The sequence below is a fragment of the Elaeis guineensis genome, chromosome 1, assembly GCF_000442705.2.
Source record: "Elaeis guineensis isolate ETL-2024a chromosome 1, EG11, whole genome shotgun sequence".
NCBI lineage: Eukaryota > Viridiplantae > Streptophyta > Magnoliopsida > Arecales > Arecaceae > Elaeis > Elaeis guineensis.
In genome coordinates this window covers 9,269,663-9,291,419 of record NC_025993.2, presented here as the reverse complement: position 1 = coordinate 9,291,419, position 21,757 = coordinate 9,269,663, and the positions used below count along the sequence as shown (strand labels likewise).

General features: G+C 37.0%; 1 protein-coding gene across 1 annotated transcript; it reads left to right on the top strand.

Annotated features, from left to right (window-relative positions):
* Positions 1-10,916: 10,916 nt before the first annotated feature.
* On the top strand, positions 10,917-21,085 carry LOC105036687 (cystathionine beta-lyase, chloroplastic). Its single transcript, XM_010912436.4, has 13 exons — positions 10,917-11,186; positions 11,310-11,493; positions 11,589-11,701; positions 12,917-12,987; positions 13,097-13,188; positions 13,265-13,352; positions 13,451-13,562; positions 15,048-15,144; positions 15,256-15,337; positions 16,272-16,389; positions 18,562-18,669; positions 18,745-18,847; positions 20,805-21,085. Exons 2-13 carry the CDS (start codon positions 11,382-11,384, stop codon positions 20,978-20,980), a joined length of 1,272 nt encoding a protein of 423 aa, XP_010910738.2. The 5' UTR covers positions 10,917-11,186; positions 11,310-11,381; the 3' UTR covers positions 20,981-21,085.
* Positions 21,086-21,757: the final 672 nt, after the last annotated feature.

The window sequence follows — 21,757 nt, the reverse complement described above, 5'->3', positions numbered from 1 at the left end:
TTCACTCGGATAGACCTTTCAATCATGCTGAGGCTAATTTTATTTTAGTTATTTTGATCTTGAGCTCGATGCCCATTCTCACTAATCTGATCATTTTGTATTAGTCCTTGTAGGTCTCATACTACTTAGTTGTCATATTTGTTTTTTGTTAAATGTATGAGAATACTTTGTTGGTATCATAGATATGTACTATGAATGAATGTACTGACTCTTGTAACCTCTCTTTTTTTGTTGTAATTAATGTATGAGGTTATCCATTATCATCATTTTATATGACCGACTTTTTTTATATGGAATAAATGAATGACTATTACATTTGAATGAATGTACTATTACTCTGATACCTGATGTACCATCATAACTCATTAAAAATCTTACTCTCTCTAGTCTATTTTTGATGATATCAAAAAGGGAGAGAAGGTAGTCTATCTTGAATTTTTTTTATGATTTTTTTTGAATTTTATTCTGATACAAATTTTACTCTGATACGTCATTTTTTGCTCTGATACATCTATCTTTACTTTTATTTTGATATTTTTGAAAAATACTTTGATGCATCTATTTTTTTATGCTTGATACTTTCATTTTTTCTTGATACCAAAATACTCTGATACATCTATTTTTATTTTGCAAAATCTCTAATGCATCCTTTTTTATTTTTGCTTGATGTTTTCATCCTTGCCTTGATACCAAAATAAGAAAAAGAGAATGAAAGATTCTTTTTATGCACATATTGCTTTGATACTAAAAACAAGGAAGAGAATTTTTTTTTTTATGAATTATTTTTGCTCTGATAAAAATGTAAAAAAAAATTTATAACTTGACCATTTTTATATAAGAAAGGGGAAGAATTTTTTTTCAAAATGGTCAAAATGATTATTTTCATCTTTTTCATATAAGAATGGGGTGAATTTTGCTGATTAGAAAAATTTCTGAAAAACTTTGATACTTTCACCAATAATTTTCAGCAAAATAATTTAAAACATTACAATTGTTGAAAATATATATCTCATGATTTCTATACTTAATCTTTGGCATGTTCTACAAGTGCTTCACAAACTCGATCTCTTGAGCTTTATGGATCTTTTTTATGAACATCAAATATTTTGTCATCATCAAAAAGAGAGAGATTGTTGCTTCAAAATTAATTTTGATGATTATAAACTATTTGAGAGGATTACTAATAAGTTTTTTTCTTTGAAGAATATTTTAGTAATGTTTCAGATAGTCCAAAATATTAAGTTTGAAAACTCCATCAAGTATGCCAAAGTTGATATTTTTGCAAGTTGAAATCTTTTTTGAAGTTTTTGAAAGTGTCAAATTGATTTAAATTTATTTAAGAGTATTTGACAGTATTCTGGTAAGTTTCGGATCTTAAATATATGAAAAATCAAGTTAGAACAAAATAGACGACCTAACTGGTCATCCCCTTCTATTGGGTGGCTGGCACGCTTTATTTTTGGCTTGTGGCATGCAGTGGAACAACCCATGGGATGACCCTGAGATCCTGAGACCAAAATAGAGAGTCTATTTTTCAGACTGGCCAAATGAGGCGACCATGGAACTTCTCAGTCATAGTGGGATGACCCATGGGAGTTCCATTCTAGATGGCTTCGTAATGGCTAGTTTTTAGCCTATTTTTAATACATTTAATGCATATTAAACACTCTCCAACGGATTTAACCGACATCAAGACACTCTCAATCCAAATAGAGGTTATAAATACTCTCTAGAGATGAAAATCAATCAAGATTCATGCATTCAAGCTCATATTCGTGAAATGAAAGAAAAATCTAGAAAGAGAGGAAAGAAGTATTCAATCAACTCACAACCACTCTCCAACTGTATTCAAGTGTGCTAATCATTGAGAGTGTTCAGCAAAGACTTCTTCTCCTTAAGTACTATATTTTTATTGCATTTATTGTGCTCATTTAAGGGCTGTTATGCTGAAATTCTGGTACACTGTTAACTTGCTATTATATTTTGAATTTTGAGTTTTGGAAGGTTTTAAAACTTGGATAGGTTGATCCGAACCTGAAATCAGAGTATTAGTGGGTTGGCTTATATCCGAAAAATAAGTATTTCTTGCTTGGATAGCAAGGGTCGGGGTTGTCCGACGTGTTGTATCTTGAAATTTTTAAGTGGATTAAATTTTTAAATAGAGACTTGGAGAGTGGATGTAGGTACAGATTGGCACGAATCACTATAAATTTTTGTGTTTGTTGTACTTCATCTTTTATTTTTTTTTGTGCTTATACTTAATTACTTATCATTTATAGTTGATTTTATTTTCTTAGCTAATCAACTCACTTCACTCAACAAGTTCAGTACATTATTTGGGTACACTAATCATAAAAATTTTAAAAAGATCCAATTCACCCTCCTCTCTTGGCTCCATATTTGGGCAACACATTCTTTCTTTTTTTGATCTGACTATTTTTTTCTTTCCAGTTGGCACACGACATGCATGCTCTAGAGAGCGGATATCAAAAAATTATCAAGCTTCGTTGGGCCTGGACGAACACGGTTACAGCCACAAACATCGAGAAAGCTGCTGTTATCGAACAGCTTCAAGCAGCAACTGAATGGAAGGAGCTCTAAGAGGAGATCTCCCATGACGGCCGAACTCGAATCCACTAAAGCCGAATTAGGGTCGGCTCAACAAAAATCGCATCCCTGGAGTCTCAGATTAAGAGCAAAAAGCATTCAATCAATCAACTCCGGAGGGAAAGGGATGGGTGTATAGAAGAACTTAAGGTGGAGCGTGAGAGGCATCGAACCACTAAAGAAAGTTGGCACTGATCGATGCAGAGTCGGCTTTCATCAAAGAAGAAGCAGAGTCAGCAAAATGTGCTTTAAATTTGGCCATCAAAATTTTAGAGAGTCATAGAAATACAAGGATGAAATTTTGAGGGCGATTTGCCTCCTATTGTGTCGGATACGAAGACATAGAGATGCAGTCGGAAAGCTGTATCCGGACTTGGATCTGAGCAGCATCGTCTCCTTAATTCGAAAGAAGAGGCTGTCGAGGAGACCACTGCATCGAATCAAAGAGATACACCGACTGCACTAGAATTTGCTCCAATACCGAAGCGATACCGGAGCGAACTGAAGAAGAAGCTACTGGTGATTGGTGTAATATCTTTTTTCTCTTTTTTTGTAATCAGACAATAGTCCAATTTGTAATCAGATCTGGATCCAATTTTGTAATCTCTTCTTTAATGAATGAAAAGAAATTTTCAAGTATGGAATCTCTTTTCAATCCTGGTGTACTGTCAATATCATTGAATAACAATCGGATTATCGATTATTCATCGATGAGTCAAATGTCGATCAATAATCATAGTAGAGTGTATCTGTTAGTCAGAAGTCAACCAACTTAGCTTTTAGATTTTTTTTTTAAGTATTTGATAGATAGTGACAAGCGAATATCCTTCGACTGATCAGAGTCAAGTGGTATATTTCTACTCGATTGGAGTCGAATCGACATAATATTCCTCTTAACTAAAACTAAGTCAGTATGAGTATTCATTGACTTAAATCATTTTTATAGTGAAAAATCAGAATATAATCAGTCTGAACTGATTGATTATTTATCGGTATGATGTCACTTTTTAAATAACTTGTAGATGACTGAAAATTTCAAGATTCAAATTTTAATATTCATTCTAATATATTGTACATGTGAACAATTTTATTGATAGTATATCTTTAAATTATCGATATTCCAAATCTGAAGAGTAGTCGCTCCATCAAGAGTTCTAGTTGGTATGCACCGAACGAAGTATCTCGATCATCTTGTAACGTTCTTCTCAGTTTGGTGATAATTTTTTTTGTCTAGAGGCTTTGAAACTTTATCTTTCTTAAATCAGATCTCCTAGATGAAAGACTTTCAGTTTGACCTTTGTATTGTAATACCAGGCTACTCTTTACCGATATATTGCTATCTGAACTTGAGCTTGTGTCGGACTTTCAAGAGTAAGTCTAGGTCAGCTCTATAACATTTAGAATTACTCGCTCATTATATTGTTCGACTCCTACTGATGGCAATCCGATCTCAAGTAAAATTATCACCTCTATTCCATAGACTAAGTTGAATAGCGATTCTCCTATCGGTATACGAGGAGTTCTCTGATATGCCCATAAGATCAGATATAATTCTTTCATCCAGAGATCTTTAGCTTCATTCAATCTGATCTTGAGATCATATAAAATTGCTCAGTTTGTCACCTCCACTTCACCATTGGATTGTGGATGGCCGACTGAGATGAGCTTATGCACAATATAAAATTTTGCACAAAATTTTTAAAATTCTGATTGTCAAATTATCGATGGTTATTGATGATGTGGTGTGTGGTAGACGAATCTGCATATGATTGATTTTCAATAAAATCTTTCATCTTACTTTTGATGATTTGTGCCAATAGTTCAGCTTCCATCTACTTGGTGAAGTAATCAATAACGACCACTATAAATTTTTTCTGACCAGATGCTGGAGAAAAAGGACAAAGTATGTCAATTTCTCACTGCATGAAGGTCATGGTGTAATAATTGATGTCAGCTGGCTAGCTGGTTGATATTGTATATTAGCATACTTTTGATATGATCACATTTTTGGACAAGTTCAGCTGCATCTTTCTTCATGGTAGACTAATAATATCCTTGTCGTAAGATTTTATAAGCCAATGATTTGCCTCCCAAATGATTTCTACAAATCCCTCGTGAACCTCTCGGAGTGCATAGTCGACATCCATTGATCTTAAGCATTTTAGTAAAGAAAGAGAGAATGACCTTTTATAGAGTTGTCCATTCATTAAAACATATTGTAAGTCATCCACTTTAGTCATTTGACTTCTGAAGATCTGCAGGTAGAGTTCTATCAATCAAATATTAGATGATCGGTCCATCTAACTTGGCTTGTCATTGATTTGCAGCACTTCTTCGATTTTATCAATACTCGATTGTTCAAAATATTCGATAAATATCCGATCGAGCAAGCTGAATAAAGTAGTTGTGAGTCGAGAAAGTATATTAGCTCGAGCATTCTCTGCTCTTGAAATGTGTGAGAGATCTTAAAATATTTCAAATCGAAGTAAGATCTTTCACTTTCTGAAAGTATTTCATCATAACGGAATCTCGGACTTCAAACTCACCCTTAACTTGCCTGGTGATCCATTGTGAGTCAGTGAAGACTTCAAGTTGTTAATATCAAGTTTTTAGCAATCCTTAAGCTGGCTAAAGAGCTTCATACTCGATTGATTATTTAAGACTTTAAAATTAAATCGAAGGACATATTCAGTTACGATCCTTTCAAAATTGGAGAGGATGAGATCGGCTCCACTGTCTTATACGTTGGATGCTCCATCAATATGTAAATCCACACTGATGCTAAGTCGGCCTTAGAAGTTACAATTTGCTTCGATTTGCTGTCAAGTTCATCCTCAGGATTATCATCAAATACAGTGCACTCGATGACAAAGTAGGCCAAAATTTTGCTTTCATTGATGGTCATGGGTGATATTAAATATCAAACTCTCTGATTTTATTATCCATTTCGCTATTCGATCTGAAATATCGGATCGGTACAAAATTACCTTCAACGGCTGATCTATCAAGACAACTATTGGATGTGCCTGGAAATAGGTCAAAGTCATTGTGATGATATAATCAGAGCATAAATCATCTTTTTTGCTTTTGGATATCATATTTCAGCATTGTGAAGCATTTTGTTGGTGTAATAAATCAGCCGTTGAATACAATTTTTATCCTCTTGGATAAGTACTGAACTAACCGCCTCTACCGAAGTAGCCAGATAAAGATACAATATTTCTCCCACCTTTATTTTGTGAGTAATGATGGAGATGTCAAATATTTTTTTAGATCTTCAAGGATTATCGTCACTCATCTGATCATGTAAAGTCTTTTGTTTGTCACAAGGTCTTGAAGAAGGGTAGACATCTTTCTATCAATTTGAGATGAATTAGTTGAGTGCTGTGATCCTTCCATTAAGTTATTGTATCTCTTTTTGGAGCTGGATGTTTCATATTAATGACAGTCTTTATTTTTTAAGATTAGCTTCAATTTTCATTGCGACATAAGAAATAAAAATTTTCTGGCAATTACTCCAAATGCACATTTAGTGGATTCAATTTCATCTGATGTCGTCAAAGTGTGTTGAAGGTTCTTTCAAATTTGAACGTGATTAGAAGTTTCAAAATTTTTTACCAACATATTATCAATGTAGACTTTCATATTGCATCCAATTTATGCCTTGAATAGTCCATTGACTAGCATTGATAAGTAGCTTCAGCATATTCTTTAAACCAAATGGCATTATTTGTAACAGTAGATGCCTTTATCGATTATGAAGACTGTGTGATCCTCATCTTTGGATGTCATCCGAATTTGATTGTATCCTGAAAAATCTATAAAGCTCAAAAGTCGATGTTCTGAAGTCGCATCAACTAGTTGGTTGATCTTTGAAAATAAAAAATTATCCTTTGGACAAGCTTCATTTAAATTTATATAATCGATGCAGATTTCTATTTTTATTGACTTTTCAACCATCACTATATTGACGAGCGAATCAGGATTATTAGCTTCTCTGATGAAGCTAGCCATGAGGAGCTTGTCGATTTCTTCGTCGATGATCTTCGTTTTTCAGGAGCAAAAGATCTTTTCTTTTGTCTTACCGATTTAACTTTAGATTAATGTTCAGCCAGTGAGTTATTACTTTCGAAAAAATTTCTAACAATCGATCGTCGATCAAGTAAAAATATTAGTATTTGCTCTTAGCAGGTTCATCAGTTATTGTCACTCTAGATAAGATAATCATGATCCAATTTGGACCGTCTTTTCAGGATTATCTTCTCTTAATGAGATAGAAATTAGTTGCTCAGCTGGTTCACTCATTTCTTCATTTTTTTAGTCCAATTTATCAACGGACAAAGAGTCTTCAGATTGATTATTTTTTGTAGAAACCATGAAGCAACGTCGAACAAGTCGCTGATTTTTACGCATTTCTCCGACTCATTTCTTATAAAAATTAGATCAATAAATGATATGTTGATACTACCACTTTTAAGGCATTGAGTCCTGATCGTCTAAGTATGGCATTGTAAGCTGAAGGAACTCGGACGATCGTAAATATCAGGAGAATGGTACTTTCTTTCACGATAACTGTATCTCCAGTAAAATCGACTAATGACATTGAGACTCTTCTGAATCGGTCAGTCGGTAGTCGCATTCGAAAGAAAGTCAAGTAAAAGAGAACATCAGTAAACTTTTATTATCGATAAAATTTTTTTTACATCGTAATTTGCTATCGTATCGAGACGACGACAGCATTATCATAGAGAGTTTATATTTCTCGAGCATCATCTGTCGAAAAAGAGATTATATTATTAAGTCATCATTTTTTTGTCGACTCTTCTTCGAAAGTTTCCCCTAATCCTTTGGTTGCCTAGAAATCATATTGATCACTTCCACCATTGCTGATGGTTGATCGTCTCCTCAGCTTGTGGCTGAAGCTGTTGGTCGTGGGAGGTTGAGTCAGACGATTTCGTCAAAATTTTTTGAGGTAGTCACGTCGGATCAGGGTCTCTATTTCATCCCTGAGCTAATATATTGTTTGGTATCATGATAGTGATCATAATGAAACTGACAATACTTTCTCTTGTCGTGACTCTTTGGTGGTGCTTTCATCAGTGGGGGATATCGAAGATACTCCTCTTCTTCGATTTTCATTAAGATTTGTACATGAAGAGTAGAAAGAAGAGTATAGGAGTCATACTTGCTACTATAATTGTTCGACCTTGGACTCCATCGATGGAGTGAAGCTCGTTTATTGGTTGTTGATCGATTTGATTCGATCGGAGCTTCATTTTTTTTATTTTTTTCTGATCTTTTTTTTTTCTGTCTGACACCGGTCAGAAGCACCTTCATCTGTGCAAATATACTTATAGACGCACTTCAAAAGTTTAGCATAGGTTCGAGAAGAGTTTTATCTAGAGAATAGGTAAATCTGGATCTCTTAGATCTCTCTTCATGGTCGAGATGGCTATATCTTCGTTGAAGTCCTGACCTCAAGTGTGGTCGTGTTAAAATGAGTCACGAAGTCTCTCAATATCTCTGTCTCACCTCGCTTGATGAAAAGAGATTATCTAATATCCATGGCACCTCTCGGTTAGTGCTAAAATGGGTCACGAAAGAATGTTCGAGCTATTCGAAAGAATTTATACTCTCCAGCTGAAATTCAGAATACCAGGCTCGAGCAACCTTCTGAACAGTTGTCAGAAAGTCAATGCATAGGAGGGCATCGGTTGCTTCCTGAATCATCATGAGAGCCTTGTAACTCTCTAAATGATCAATCAGATCGGTGGAGTTATCATATGGCTCCATTTACGGCATCTTAAATCGAGAAGAATCGACTCGTCCAAGATACGCTGAGAGAGAGATTGGACAATGTGGAAGTCTAGATCATTAGAGGACTTTCGATCTTCCACTTGAAGTCAGACAAGTTGGCGGTTGATCTCTTTGAATTTACACTCGTAGTCATCAAGCTGCCATTGCTGAAAAAATCTAGAGGTAAAATCCTCTAAAAAACTTGAGGATGGAGAAGTAGAAGGTACATATGGCCTCTTCCATTCTTGATGCTATGTACATAGGAAAGAGAGGAGATCACGTGAATGATGAGCGGCATGATGAGAATATTGAGAAAGTGATTGCTCGACTCGATGAGAACATCGAGATAGTCGTCGTTTTAGAGATGAAGAGGGTGACTGCCGTGGAGGACAGCGGCTGTGCCTGGATGGCACTGAATGCGCCACCGGCTCCTCTGCCAGTGGCTATTGTTGTTGCTGTGTCTGTTGTTGTTGAAAGTTGTATACCGCCTTTGTCAACACCTTCATTTGCTATATTAAAGCAGTAATTTGTACATCCGTAGTGAGTACAGGACGTGAAGAGCTGGATTTTATCATGGAGGTGGGGGAGGAAGATCTTTCCGACGGAAAGATTGTCTGCGGATCCTGTAGAGTTGTTTTGAGCTTAGTTTTTGTCATGATTTCTCGTATCCTTCTTCTACTTGGCGCGCCAATCCATTGCGGCCAATCTCCTATTGCGCCTGTTGTCGGTGAAGAGCACCTGCAAAATGAAATTCGTATTGATCGAATTATATCTGGCGGGGACACTCTGATGTTTAAGTCAGTAGAGAGTAGTGAATAGCAGATGAATGCTTAGAAATGCAGAGTATCAGCATAAAAAGAGTGTCTTACCAAATACTGTTCATTTATCTCCTTTATAGACGAATTGTTGTAACTGTTTGTAACGGTTAGACATGTGGGTCTTGCTTATTTCGGTATTATGTGATCGTGGGATGGGTGGTTATCCGTCATTGATCATATTCTGGCTATTATGCGCTTTCTGCACTGACGGTTTTGGTATGCCGACTCTATGTCAGTGGTCTGAATATGTCACTATATGTTGTAATTGTGAAAGTCGAATGATCATCGATCGACAACTCTGATATGCTGATAATCATCGGTCTGAAATCAGTTGAGTCATCATAGTCGAAGTTTGTCAGAAATATTGAGAATGCTAATTGTTGATCGACAATCGATTGATAGTCGACGGTTCATACTTATCAGACCAATTGAAAGTTAGAATCGGAGGAGCGACTAAATTATCCTAACATATCCTAATACAACAGTTAAAAAGTTTTTATTAGCTAGAGATCACCATGAAAACGCTGCCTAGCTCGCTAGTTAGATGCATAAGTTTGTGATTGTTGGAGCAATGGGTGGACCTGGTTGACACCACTGATTTAGCTATGCACCACACCAATCATTGATAGCCACACCAACTCAATGAGCTACGTGGCAATCTACCGAGTGATTGGTACTCATTGTTAAAATATTATCTAAAATCTTAAACTGCAATATCTTCATCAATTTAAATCAATATAACCAAATGTAACAATTATTAACTGTCATTAACTTCATCTATACACAATAATATAGAAAAAAGAGGCAAACTCTTGTTATCCCAGACTCCAGTTCAGACCACAATATCTTCTAAGCTATTTTCAATGTAATTGCCAGTTCAACAAATTAGATTTTTGGAGCAACACAACTGATGTACATAATTGGTGGAATTTAGTCATTGTAAACAGGGAATATCTCCATCTAGAGCATGCCAGCATGCTAGGATAAGCTTGATTTGAGATGAGCATAGAGAATGGACGTAGGTAGACTCTTTTAGATAAAACTAGGGTGCACATGGGTTGGTCTGGTTAGGGTTAGAGGCAAATCCAGATCTAATGTGATCCCATTGGGCTTTCAATTTTTGGAATTGCAACTAACTGGTTATTATTTGAAATCGAAAAATTTTTGTGCACCTCGAGTGGTGCAGAATACGCGCACCGTCCGCAGTGATTGACTCACACACGGATCAAATGAGATGCATAATTTTTTTTTTTTTCCAGCTCTACATATGAGCCAATCACTATGGACGGTGTGCATGATTCTGCACCATCCGTGGTGCACAAAAAATTTCTCTTTGAAACCCATCAGGCCCTAACCCAACCCAATCAAGAATGGGTTATCTAGTTATTTCCTTAAAAAAAAAAAAAGTTAAGTTGTTAATCTTATTATTTTTGAGCCTAAAATAATAACAATAAATTGAGCCTAAAAAATATTAAAAATGAAGTTATCATAGGAGATGTTTAGTAAAAATAGAAAAAAAAAAAGAAAATCCAAGAACAACAATCTAATGATTTATGTAAAATATAAAAAAATATAAAATTATAAGCAGCTCCTACTACAAATTACAAACTAAGAGATAAGTGGCTATTTCCTTTTTTGCCACTCAAACCATATACGCAGGCTGGACTGGGTGTCGCCGCAGCAGCTAGACGTTGCGGCCGGCTCGACCCATTTGCTTTCCTGGCGGTTGCTCCCCATTCGTAAGCGGGAAACCCTCGTCTTCCCCCTTTCCCTGCGGAACCAAAAACCCTCGCACGAGACGAGACTCTCCACCTTCCCTCCTCCGCCTGCCGGATCCAATAGGAGCGAGGAGAGGCGGAGGAGCCCGTAAGCTCTAGCTAAATCTCCCCCTTTGATGGCCGCCCCGCCGCCAACTCTTCTCTTCTTCGTCTCCTCTGCTCCAATTCTTCCTTCGATTCCTACTCCGTAAGAATTCATCTTGTTCTCTCTCTCTCTCTCTCTCTCTCTCTCCCCCCCCCCCCTCCCTCCCTCCCTCTTCTCGAGTTTGGGTCTGTTTGGTTTTATGTCAGCAGCTTGTTTGTTTTTTAGGGATCCAAGAGTTGCTGGGGTTTAAGGGGAAGCTTAGGGTTCTCCTCGAAGAGAACCTTGGCACCTTTGGCGATGCGGAAGAGGTCCGAGATGAGTTGCAGCGGGGATAGAGACACGGACGTGAGCACTTCCGCTATGTTGGACGGGGTTGCTGACTGCTTGGATGATGTCTCCCCGGGATTGGGTTAGTTTGGACTTGTTGCTTGTGTCTTCTTCACCCACCCCCGTCCCCCCTCTTTTTTTCTGGGGGATTTGGATTCATATAAAGGAAATTTGCAGATTTGAAGGGGAAGGAACCGAGCATGTCGACGATATTGACTAGTTTTGATAATTCTTTCGATCCGTATGGAGCGTTGAGCACACCGTTGTACCAAACATCCACCTTTAAGCAGGTACAGCAATGCGGTGATTAAATATTCGAATGTTTGTGAATTTTTAGATTGTTGTTTGCTTTCCTTGTTCATGTATTATCCTTTCATTTTTGGAGGTGGAAAGGTTGTTGCTTTTGAATTTTTCCTTATGGAACATGATGATATTGAGTATCCCTTTGTTACCCCGAATTCATATATTAAATCTTGTCACATCTGGGATGAGAAACAAAATTACAACATAACTTTTTGGTAAAGCCAATTAATTATGTTTTTTGTGTAGTCGGTTTCCACCGTAGCCTGAACACTGAAGGCAGTTAAAATAAAATATGGTACCCTTATTTAAAGTGAAGGCTTCAACTTTGTCGGAACTTCCTCTCCTTGTGGATTCAGATCATGGCAAACATATCAACTCTAACTGTCTGTTTACATTTTTAACATTTAGTTTCAGTTCAAGTTTGACCTACACTTTTTTGCAAACTAGAATTGCCTGTGAGCTTTTGATGGCCCCTGCAATTAATTTATAATACTTTAGCTTCTTTTGTGAAGCTAGACTTTGACATTTGCATAATCACCTATTTTCTTGCTTTCACCTTAATGACAATTCGCTTTACCATTAAACCATTTTTAGTGAAATCACCATTCCTCCCAAATTTCATTCTGGTCCGACCAATTGCTTAAGCATATAATTGTAGAATTCATACCTCCTGTGCACTCTGTTAACATTATGTAAAACACCACCTATTTCCTTGTTTCCTTGTCTAATAATTCATTTACCATAAAGATCCCATTTAGAATTTCTATTCCTTCACTCTAGTTCCACTTATAGAAGAAATCACATGGCCTAATACCTATGATCTTGTGCAATCTGTTAAAATGGGAGATTTGGATGTTCTGCTAAGATAGCTATGCATTTATACATGCATAAGCTGCATGCCTGTGCAATCTGTATAATGACAAGGCATTTTCCCTTTGTTCCTTGATGCATCCCAGAATCTATCGTGCTCCTTAATGTAGGAGTTTTCTCTCTTTTAGTGGCAGAATACACTGAAATTGATGAATGGCAAGACAGTCACATAATTATGTAAAAAATCTTTAAGTGCTGATCAAACTCTAAAAGGCCAGAATATTATTTAAATTCATCTTTTGCGTGTAGCATTATCGTTTAGAAAACTGTATGGTAGCAGATTGTCATGCATTCTGAGCTCCAAATTCTTAATGTTTTTCATTTATTTTCAGCCTTCAGCAACAGAATATGGTTCTTATGACTACACTAGAAGTGGAAACCCTACTCGAGATGTGCTGCAAAGGCCAGTATAATTATTTAGTTTTGCCAAATGTACAGACACTAGGTGTATATAATCTTGTGTAGTTCTCTTTCTAATATTAAAAAAAATGTTGTCCCGTCCAAAAAATCAGTCTCATGGCCAAGCTTGAGAAGGCTGATGGTGCATTTTGCTTCACTAGTGGAATGGCTGCATTGGCTGTTGTAACACATCTTGTTGAAACTGGTGCGCATCTGCTTGTCTGAAGTTATGATATTTGATGGTCCCATGTACTTGACTGGTCAACCTTGTGATTGTTTAGGTCAAGAAATTGTTGCTGGAGAGGATATATATGGTGGCTCTGATCGATTGCTCTCTCAAGTGGTGCCAAAGCAAGGAGTTATTGTGAAGTTAGTGTGGTGCCCTTCATTTTACTGGATATTTTTCCTTGCCTTTTTTTTTTTTTTTTTGAATTGAGTAACAAGGATGATATTCTTTGACATGACAGACGAGTTAATACATCTGATCTGAGTGAGGTGGCATCGGCAGTTGGTCCCAGGACAAAGCTTGTCTGGTTAGAGAGTCCAACAAATCCTCGCCAACAAATTACTGATATACGGGTAACAAAGTGGCTTTTTTGCTTTAATAGACAACTGAACTGCTACTCTTTTTAGAAGTCAATAGTGAGGCAGAAATAAATGCTGGTATTGCACTGTGTCACATGCATTGCATTCGTTTCTGCACAAAGTCATTGAAGTTACAGATTTTACATCCTTCTTGTTTCTGCTAATGTCATAATTTTTAAATAGCCATGGACTAAAGAAAGATTTTTAATACCACCCCTTTGGATAATTTTGTTATTCATCTATTGCCAGTCATATGCAAGTAATCTAGTAGTAGCATCATGTGCTGATGTCATCTCATAACAGGGACCAAGATTTACCCTAAAAGTTTGCAGTTGTTTTCTCTTTTCTTTCTTCTCTGATGCTGCCAAGACCATTTCCTTATCCTTTCTTGCTGCTTCTCCATTTTCTTTATATCATATTGGTACTGTTTTGTTTTGTATAAGAGTCCAACTAGGCTTAGCATGGTAAAAGATAGAAGGTTAGACACCACAGACCATCACAGCAGTGGTTGAGTTAGAGAACTCTTCATTGTATAAGGCTGCATGAAAGAATTTATTTGTAGTGATAAATGCATAAATAAAACAATAATGACTTTTTTTTCAATAAGATTTTATTAAGAAGGATGATGTTGCTTTAGGTCCTGTTTGGGATTGCTGTTGGCAGTCGAGCTTTTGAAGCTTTTGGAAGTAGAGATTTTGAGAAGTAGAACTTTTGGAAGTAGAGCTTTTACAAAAAGCTATTTGCTGTTTGGTAATCATATTGATAAAGTGCTTTAGAGAAAGTAAGATAGCTTCCCGACATTATCCAGAAAGTACTTTTGGAGAAAACTTCAAAATACAGCTTTTTCCAAGTAGACCTTTTCAGCTTTCTGATAAAACCAAAATAGGTTCCGATATTTTTACTAAACATCACTGTATCACTCCAAAGTACTTTCTGAGAGCCAGAAAGCGTTTTCTGGCATTTAAAAACTTAGCCAAACATGACCTTAGTAATTAGCTCCAGAACATTGTGTAAGTTCACGGTGAATGCATCAAATATATAGCAACATTTGATTTTTAATGCACCCATCTATCTAATCGGAATCAGGGATTTTTTTTATCGTTCCTCTTTTGTTTTGTACATCCTCACTTGCAATTGATGATTATTGTTATTAAGCCCATTATAATACCTTAAGGTAATTATTTTTATGGTGCTGAATTTCTGTGATGGTCAGCATATCTATCAAGGTTGCACAACTTGTTTAACTGCCTCCCTTATCTCTACTTATGAAACTTCCAGAATGTGTAAACCTTACAAATTCTTAATGCTACTAGATTGCCAGTTTTCTGTTTTTACCATTCAAAGGCAGCAGTTTTTTCTGGTTTCCTATACTGATTGCATTGCTCTCAACAAATATTGTGCTATTCATATTTTTATGTGTTATAGTCATGTCCTCTTCTTATTTAGGATGCTTTTGTCCATTTTCTCATGCGTGTACAGAAAATCTCAGAAATAGCTCATTCATATGGTGCTCTTGTTATGGTGGACAACAGTATCATGTCTCCAGTGCTTTCGCAACCCATAGAACTTGGTGCAGGTATATGAGGACCATGCAGCGGTAATAAATACCAAGTGTTTAGGATGCCATTGCTTTCTCCTGTTTCAGCAGTGGATACTTGATTATAATGTCATAGTGTCTGTCTGGCAGATATTGTAATGCACTCAGCTACTAAATTTATATCTGGGCACAGCGATCTCATGGCAGGCATCCTTGCTGTGAAAGGGGAAAGGTGAAAAATTTTCTACTCTGTTTATTTTCTAGGATTACATTTATGACCAAGAAATACCTGGTCATGGTTGCACTCTTATTTCTTTAATCTGTGTAATAGCATATTCTCTCATTTTATTACAGAAGTTACAATTATAGACCTTTATCTCAGTATATACTAGTAGCAAACACATATTGCTTATCATCTTTGATAACTTATTTGGCTGTTGATGATCCAAATTTTCTGTGGCTACCAATGAAAGAGCAACCAATAGCCAGTGTGATGACTCATAACATTCACAAACTTTTTGGGTGGCAGAGAGTAATGATTTGTTCATAAATTCCACATGCATATTCCATCTTTATATGGTGACAGTTCTATAAAATGACAGTTTGATTCTACCAAGTTCAGAGTCTTTGTGTGACTTTTGCTTTGTCAGAGGAGGACAAGAAAGGCAATTAAGGAAAAGAAAAGTATGTTAACATTCACATTCTTAGTTATGGTCTTTGGTGTGGGCTAAATATCCTTAAGCTCTCAAGCTGTGCTAGAAATCCATATTATGCTTTTACTAAATTTTGTTCTTTTTGGATGCTGCTACAATATATCCATGTCATGCTCCCAGTTAAATGTGGTTTGCAACTCTGAAGGTTGAACTACACAGCACCATTCAACATTCAAGTTTTGGGTTAATTTTTTGTTAACTACATTTTCTTTACTTTCTTGAGGCATCTTGGCCCTAGAATTATGTTAGGACTATTGTTATTCACTAGTCCTTCAATTCATATGTCCACTGCCATAAGTCTTTCTTATTTTCCATGCTCTTATGTAGTTATCTACAGCTTTGTTAACTTCACTGAAAGGCATGTCTTGTCATATGAAACATACAAAATGACAACAATTGTGGAGTAACTAAAATTTATACAGCAAGCCTTTTGTTTTTTATTGGCTTTACCAGCTTGGCGAAAGAGATTGCATTTCTCCAAAATGCTGAAGGCTCTGGATTAGCACCATTTGATTGTTGGCTTTGCTTGCGAGGTATCAAGACCATGGCTTTACGTGTGGAGAAGCAACAGGTACAGCATATCCTCAGTTTTTGGTTATTACTTTGTACCATGTTTCCATATTGGGTTTCTTGGTCCTTATAACTATTAGAAAAAATTACAGAAATACTCCTTCAATTTTAGCTCAATTTCATTTATATCTGTACTTTAAAAAGCGTCAAACTGGCCTTTCTGGTTTCAGTATGCTTTAGCGTGGTCTAGTGGTTTATTTTCGTTAACGGAATGATGTCATGTGATTATCATATAATATTATTATTTTATAAAATGATGAAAATATCCTTATCTCCACCTCCATCCTTCCTCCATCGCCGGCATCCCTCATTGTTCCTCCTTCCCCCTCCTCTCCTTCCTCGTCATCCATTTCTCCTTTTCTATGGTAGCTCCCTCTACCTCCATCCATCTCTCACCGACGACCCCTCTTCTCCCTCCTCCCCTTTCTCTCCACCACTTCTCCTCCTTTTTCTCCAAGCTTGTCCATGAGCCCTCCCCCTCCATGGTGGCTTCCTCTACCTTCAATCATTCTTTACCGATGACCCATTCGTCCCCCTCCTCCCCTTTCTCATCCATTTTTCCACCTTATCCTCCTCCAAGCCCCTTATGAGCCATTTTCTCTCCCCTCCTCCCATTCCTCCTGACCCACTTCTCCTCTTCATCCTCTTTCTCCTCCAAGCCGTCAATGAGCCATCCCCTCTGTTTCCTCCCCTTCCTCTTTATCCTCTTCCACGCCGCTCGTGAGCCATCCCCTCTCCCCTCCAAGTCGCCCATGAGCCATCCTCTCTCCTCTCCTATCTTTCCTCCTCATCCTCCTCCAAGATGCCCATAAGCCATTTCTCTCCTCTCCTCCTCCCAATCCCACTCATGAGGTCTTCAATGTCATCATCCTCCACATCGACCTCCATGACCCCACCCTCCCCCTTTATGGTGGCTCCATCCACCTCCACCTCTTTTTCACAGTGACCCCTTTTATTTAAGCGAGGGATATTCAGCCCATTGAGAGAAAAAGCAATATTGTTTATTGGCAAGTAAACAGCCGGATCGCATTGAAATATATTGATAACTAGAAACGTCAGTTTGATATTTTTAAAGTACTGGGGGTGTAAGTGAAATTGGGCTAAATTTATTATTTAGTGTGATATGAAATTTCTTACATGAAAAAAAAATGAAACAAAAGAATGATTTGATGTCCTGCAATGATCACCATGGAAGAGATTGATTATGTGTGAATTAACTAATGGGCGTGGCTGACAAGTGCAATGATGTAACTTTGAGTGCCGGGGAAGCCATTTTTTGCAACAAATTGCTAAAGGTTAGGTCTGTCCGAGGACCCCAGATTGCCCAGACATAACTGGGTAATGAAAAAAAGATCAAAGATTTTGGAAGTAGTCATTATTTCTCTCTTGCAAATGCGATACATACTTATCGCATATAAATTGGGCTAGCGTTTGTGAAGATGAGTGCAAGGTTTTGTTTGGCATCAATCCTTTGTGATAAAATTATAGTTCTGTTATAATTTTGAAAAACAAGCAGATGTTAAATGGGAATATGGTATCGCATCAATGTTGGGGAATGACCACTTCAACTGGTTTTACCTGAAATTATTTGATGACAAGTGAGTTTATCCAGAAAAGCATTAGCCTCTTCCAGTTCATCAAGCAACCTTTTGATGGTTTTGCCTATGGTTTCCAGGATGGAAATAAATTTGGAAAATCTCCAAAAGTATCTGGAAACATGTTATTCTAAGAAAAAATCAAAAAGTTATCTAACTGAAAGCAGCAGTCCAGTTTGTGAAAAGGCAAACTTGATTATCTTTTGGTCCACAGTACCTAGATTGTACATAAAACAGCCTGGTCTATGACATGTTCATTGTATGCTAGCACGGCTAGGACTTCTATAATCCCAGCATTGAATTTTATGCACATATGCTGTTAGGCATCATGGTTTCAAAATGGAAAAATATATACAATTAAGAGGCAGATGATTGATTTCATAGGTTTGAAGTGAAATATGTGACTCTAGACTGCACTAAGGCTTGTATTGAGCAACCTAAATTAAGTCATGGTGCTAAATGTAGCTAAAGCTAGAGACACGAAATAAAATTTAGGCAGATGGTATGCTATGTGCTTTAATGCTGTGTTGAGTTTTGTTGGTTATCAAGGATCTTTTACAATGTTATATTGGTCACAGGCCAATGCTCAGAAGCTTGCTGAATTCCTGTCATCTCACCCAAGGGTGAAGCGAGTGAATTATGCAGGACTTCCTGGTCACCCTGGACGCTCTTTGCATTATTCTCAGGTACTCCAAGAGTAGTTTTAAAAAATAAAAAATCAGAAAAGCTAGAGTAACACTTGCCTTTGCCTGTCCTTGCAGGCAAAAGGTGCTGGTTCTGTTCTCAGTTTTTTGACAGGATCATTAGCTCTCTCAAAGCACATTGCTGAGACCACAAAATACTTCAGCATTACTGTTAGTTTTGGTAATCATCCTCTCAGCTCTTTTAACTTACTATCTGATCAACATAAATTTCAAAGCTTTCTATACTTCATAAAGTGGTGATAATTACATACTCAGAAATGATTCCTTGATGTATTTCAAGAACGGCTAACATTTCATGATTTTAGCTTAGTAACATGAAAGAGTTGAAAATTCGTTAAAATTGAAAAATAGATGCTATTTATGTATTCATAATCACCTATCTACATGCACATGCACTTGTCATTGATATATCAATCATACCCAAAGTATTCTTTTATTTTTAAATTTTTTTCCTTTTTTCCTTATAGAAGATCCTGTATACTGTTTATTAAGTTTTCTGCAGTTCTGAGATAATTATTCCCAGTTTATGAACTTTTTACTGATCTGCATGCATTCTTAAAATATCAAAACAGTCATGAACATCCGAAGTCCATGGAAACTTAGATCCATGTCTGCTCGAAGTTATAGTTTTTTTTTGGGATTGTCACAACTATCGTTCGCCGAACTGCCCCAAATGATACCAGCGGCCTGCTAGTGCAGTTCCAATGTTCGATTTGGAATACCGACAAAAATGGAGGGAGAAGCAAAGAGAGGGGGGAAGAAGGGGGCGGGGGCGGGGGCGGGGGGGGGGGAGAGAAAAAATCGGCGGTGGTCCGTCAAGACTGTCGGAAGGCCGTCGAGGTCTTTGGAGCTCCTCTTGAGCCCAAATACGTGGAGAGAGAGAGAGAGACAAAAGGGAGGGTGAGATGGTGGGGAAGTCGTGGTGGCCACTCGGATTGCTGACTTCACTATGAATTGGAAAAAAAATAAAATCCGATTGAAATCGGGGCGAGTCACTTCTCTTCCTCCAGTGGAGGCCACAGGAGGAAATCTGGCTGTCCAAGGGCCTCTGTGGCTCTCCGGTAGGCACCGCCGGTTTTTCTGCATCTTCTCCTCCATCGGTTTCTCTCCTCTCTCCGTCTCTCTCTTTGTTTTCGTCTATTTGGACTTGGGGGAGCTTCAGAGGTCTCGACGGCCCTCTAGTGGCCTCCATGGGCTAGTAGGCCACCACCGACCTCCCTCTCCTCCCCCCCCTTCTCTATTTTCTTTTCTGGTTCTCCTCTCCCCCTTTCTTTGCCATGTTATTTTGGGCCTGGTTCTGAGCCAACCTGCACGGCATGGGATCCGGTTGTGGTTCTGTAAACCTTGGTCATAATGATAAAAATAAGTGCTCCTTGTGTGAACATGACCAACACAATTATTCATTTTTAGTGCAGTCTTTTTATGTGCACCAGCAGGCACTGGAATGATTGTTTCTTGTAAAATCCAACTAGCAGACCGCTTGATTCAAGATGACTATGGCATGCCAGGCTTAAAAATGATCTTTAAAAGTTCATTATAAGCATATCCGGAAGATTCTTTACGTTTCTCCTGTAGTCTGCAATTCTGGCGTATCTTGATCAGTATGATGGATGTTGATATTATGGGTGACAAATTGTAGCAATGGTTTTCTTGATGGAATATGTGACCTGGATAAAGTTTTAAATTCGTGGCAGCCTCATAGACAGCAGTATGAGAAAATGAACTCGGCTTTTCTTTTAGAGGCTTGGAAAATTTTGGCCTTTTACTCCTATAATTATCTTATTGCATCTCATAAATGAAATATTGGTAAATTTTGGGAGCTATCCAGTTAGCTTAGAACTAAGTTAAAAAGGATCGGTGCTTAATATTCATAGTGGTGATCTTAGAGGAGGCTCAGGATACTCAAATTAGACAGCTACAATTGGTATCACCAATTTGAATACATACAAAGTGGTACTCTGGAAAACTTGAGCTTAGAAATTGTAGCTTTTACACTGCTTAGCGGCATTGCTGATGCTCACAGCATGTTAATCTGAATTCTTGCTCTTTTTTTGTTTCTTTTTTACCCATTGGCCAATCTGTATCATACATCAACTTATATTACTATCTGGATACAGGAAGTGTGAAGTCACTTATAAGTTTGCCGTGCTTCATGTCCCATGCGAGCATACCCGCTGCTGTTCGTGAGGCCAGAGGCTTAACTGAAGATCTTGTCCGTATCTCTGTCGGAATTGAGGACATAGAAGATCTTATAGCAGATTTGGACTGTGCTATACGATCCGGACCAGCTTAAAGCCTGTACATTTTGAGGATGAATTGTGCCGTCGCTGATCGCATTATGTGCTGATACATCTATTTATCTTAATAAACGTTTGGCTGTTTAGCTTCCACTTTAGTACTTGCAAAAATCCAGTTCCTTCTGCTTGTGGTATTGTTCATGCGTTAATTTGTGTGTGCACATTCTTATGTTGGAGCCCACTTGTAAAATTTCACTAAATTTGTTAAACCATAATATGAAATTATAAGATCAGATTATCAAATAGAATATTTTTTTTTTGACTACCTTCAACATGTGCATGGGGATTGGAAAGAAAATTGCCTGCTCAAGTTTTCCTCCAGACAATGGTGAAAAAAAGCGAAAGATAGGTGGAACTGTGAGCAGGGCAATAACCACTTCGGTCCAAGTATAAATATCTCATTTATCTTAAAAAAAAAAGAAAGAAAAAAAAAATAAAAAAATTTGATACGTAAGTAGGGGTAAAAATGTATTGATGATATACGTCTGGATTCGTTTTCATATTCAAATCAATTCGGGTATATAAAAATTTAAAAATTTAATTAATATTTTTATTCATAAAAAAATAGATATAAATAAAAATTAATCAATCCGTATCTAAATATTCGAATCTATCTATAATCTTACATAATTATATGTAGTATTTATTAATTTTTAAATAAAATATATAATAATATAAATATATTATTAATTTAATTTATTATCTATTTAGTAATGTCTTTGATTCGTAGTCATAAAATTTAATTATTTAATTTATATTTATAATTATATTTA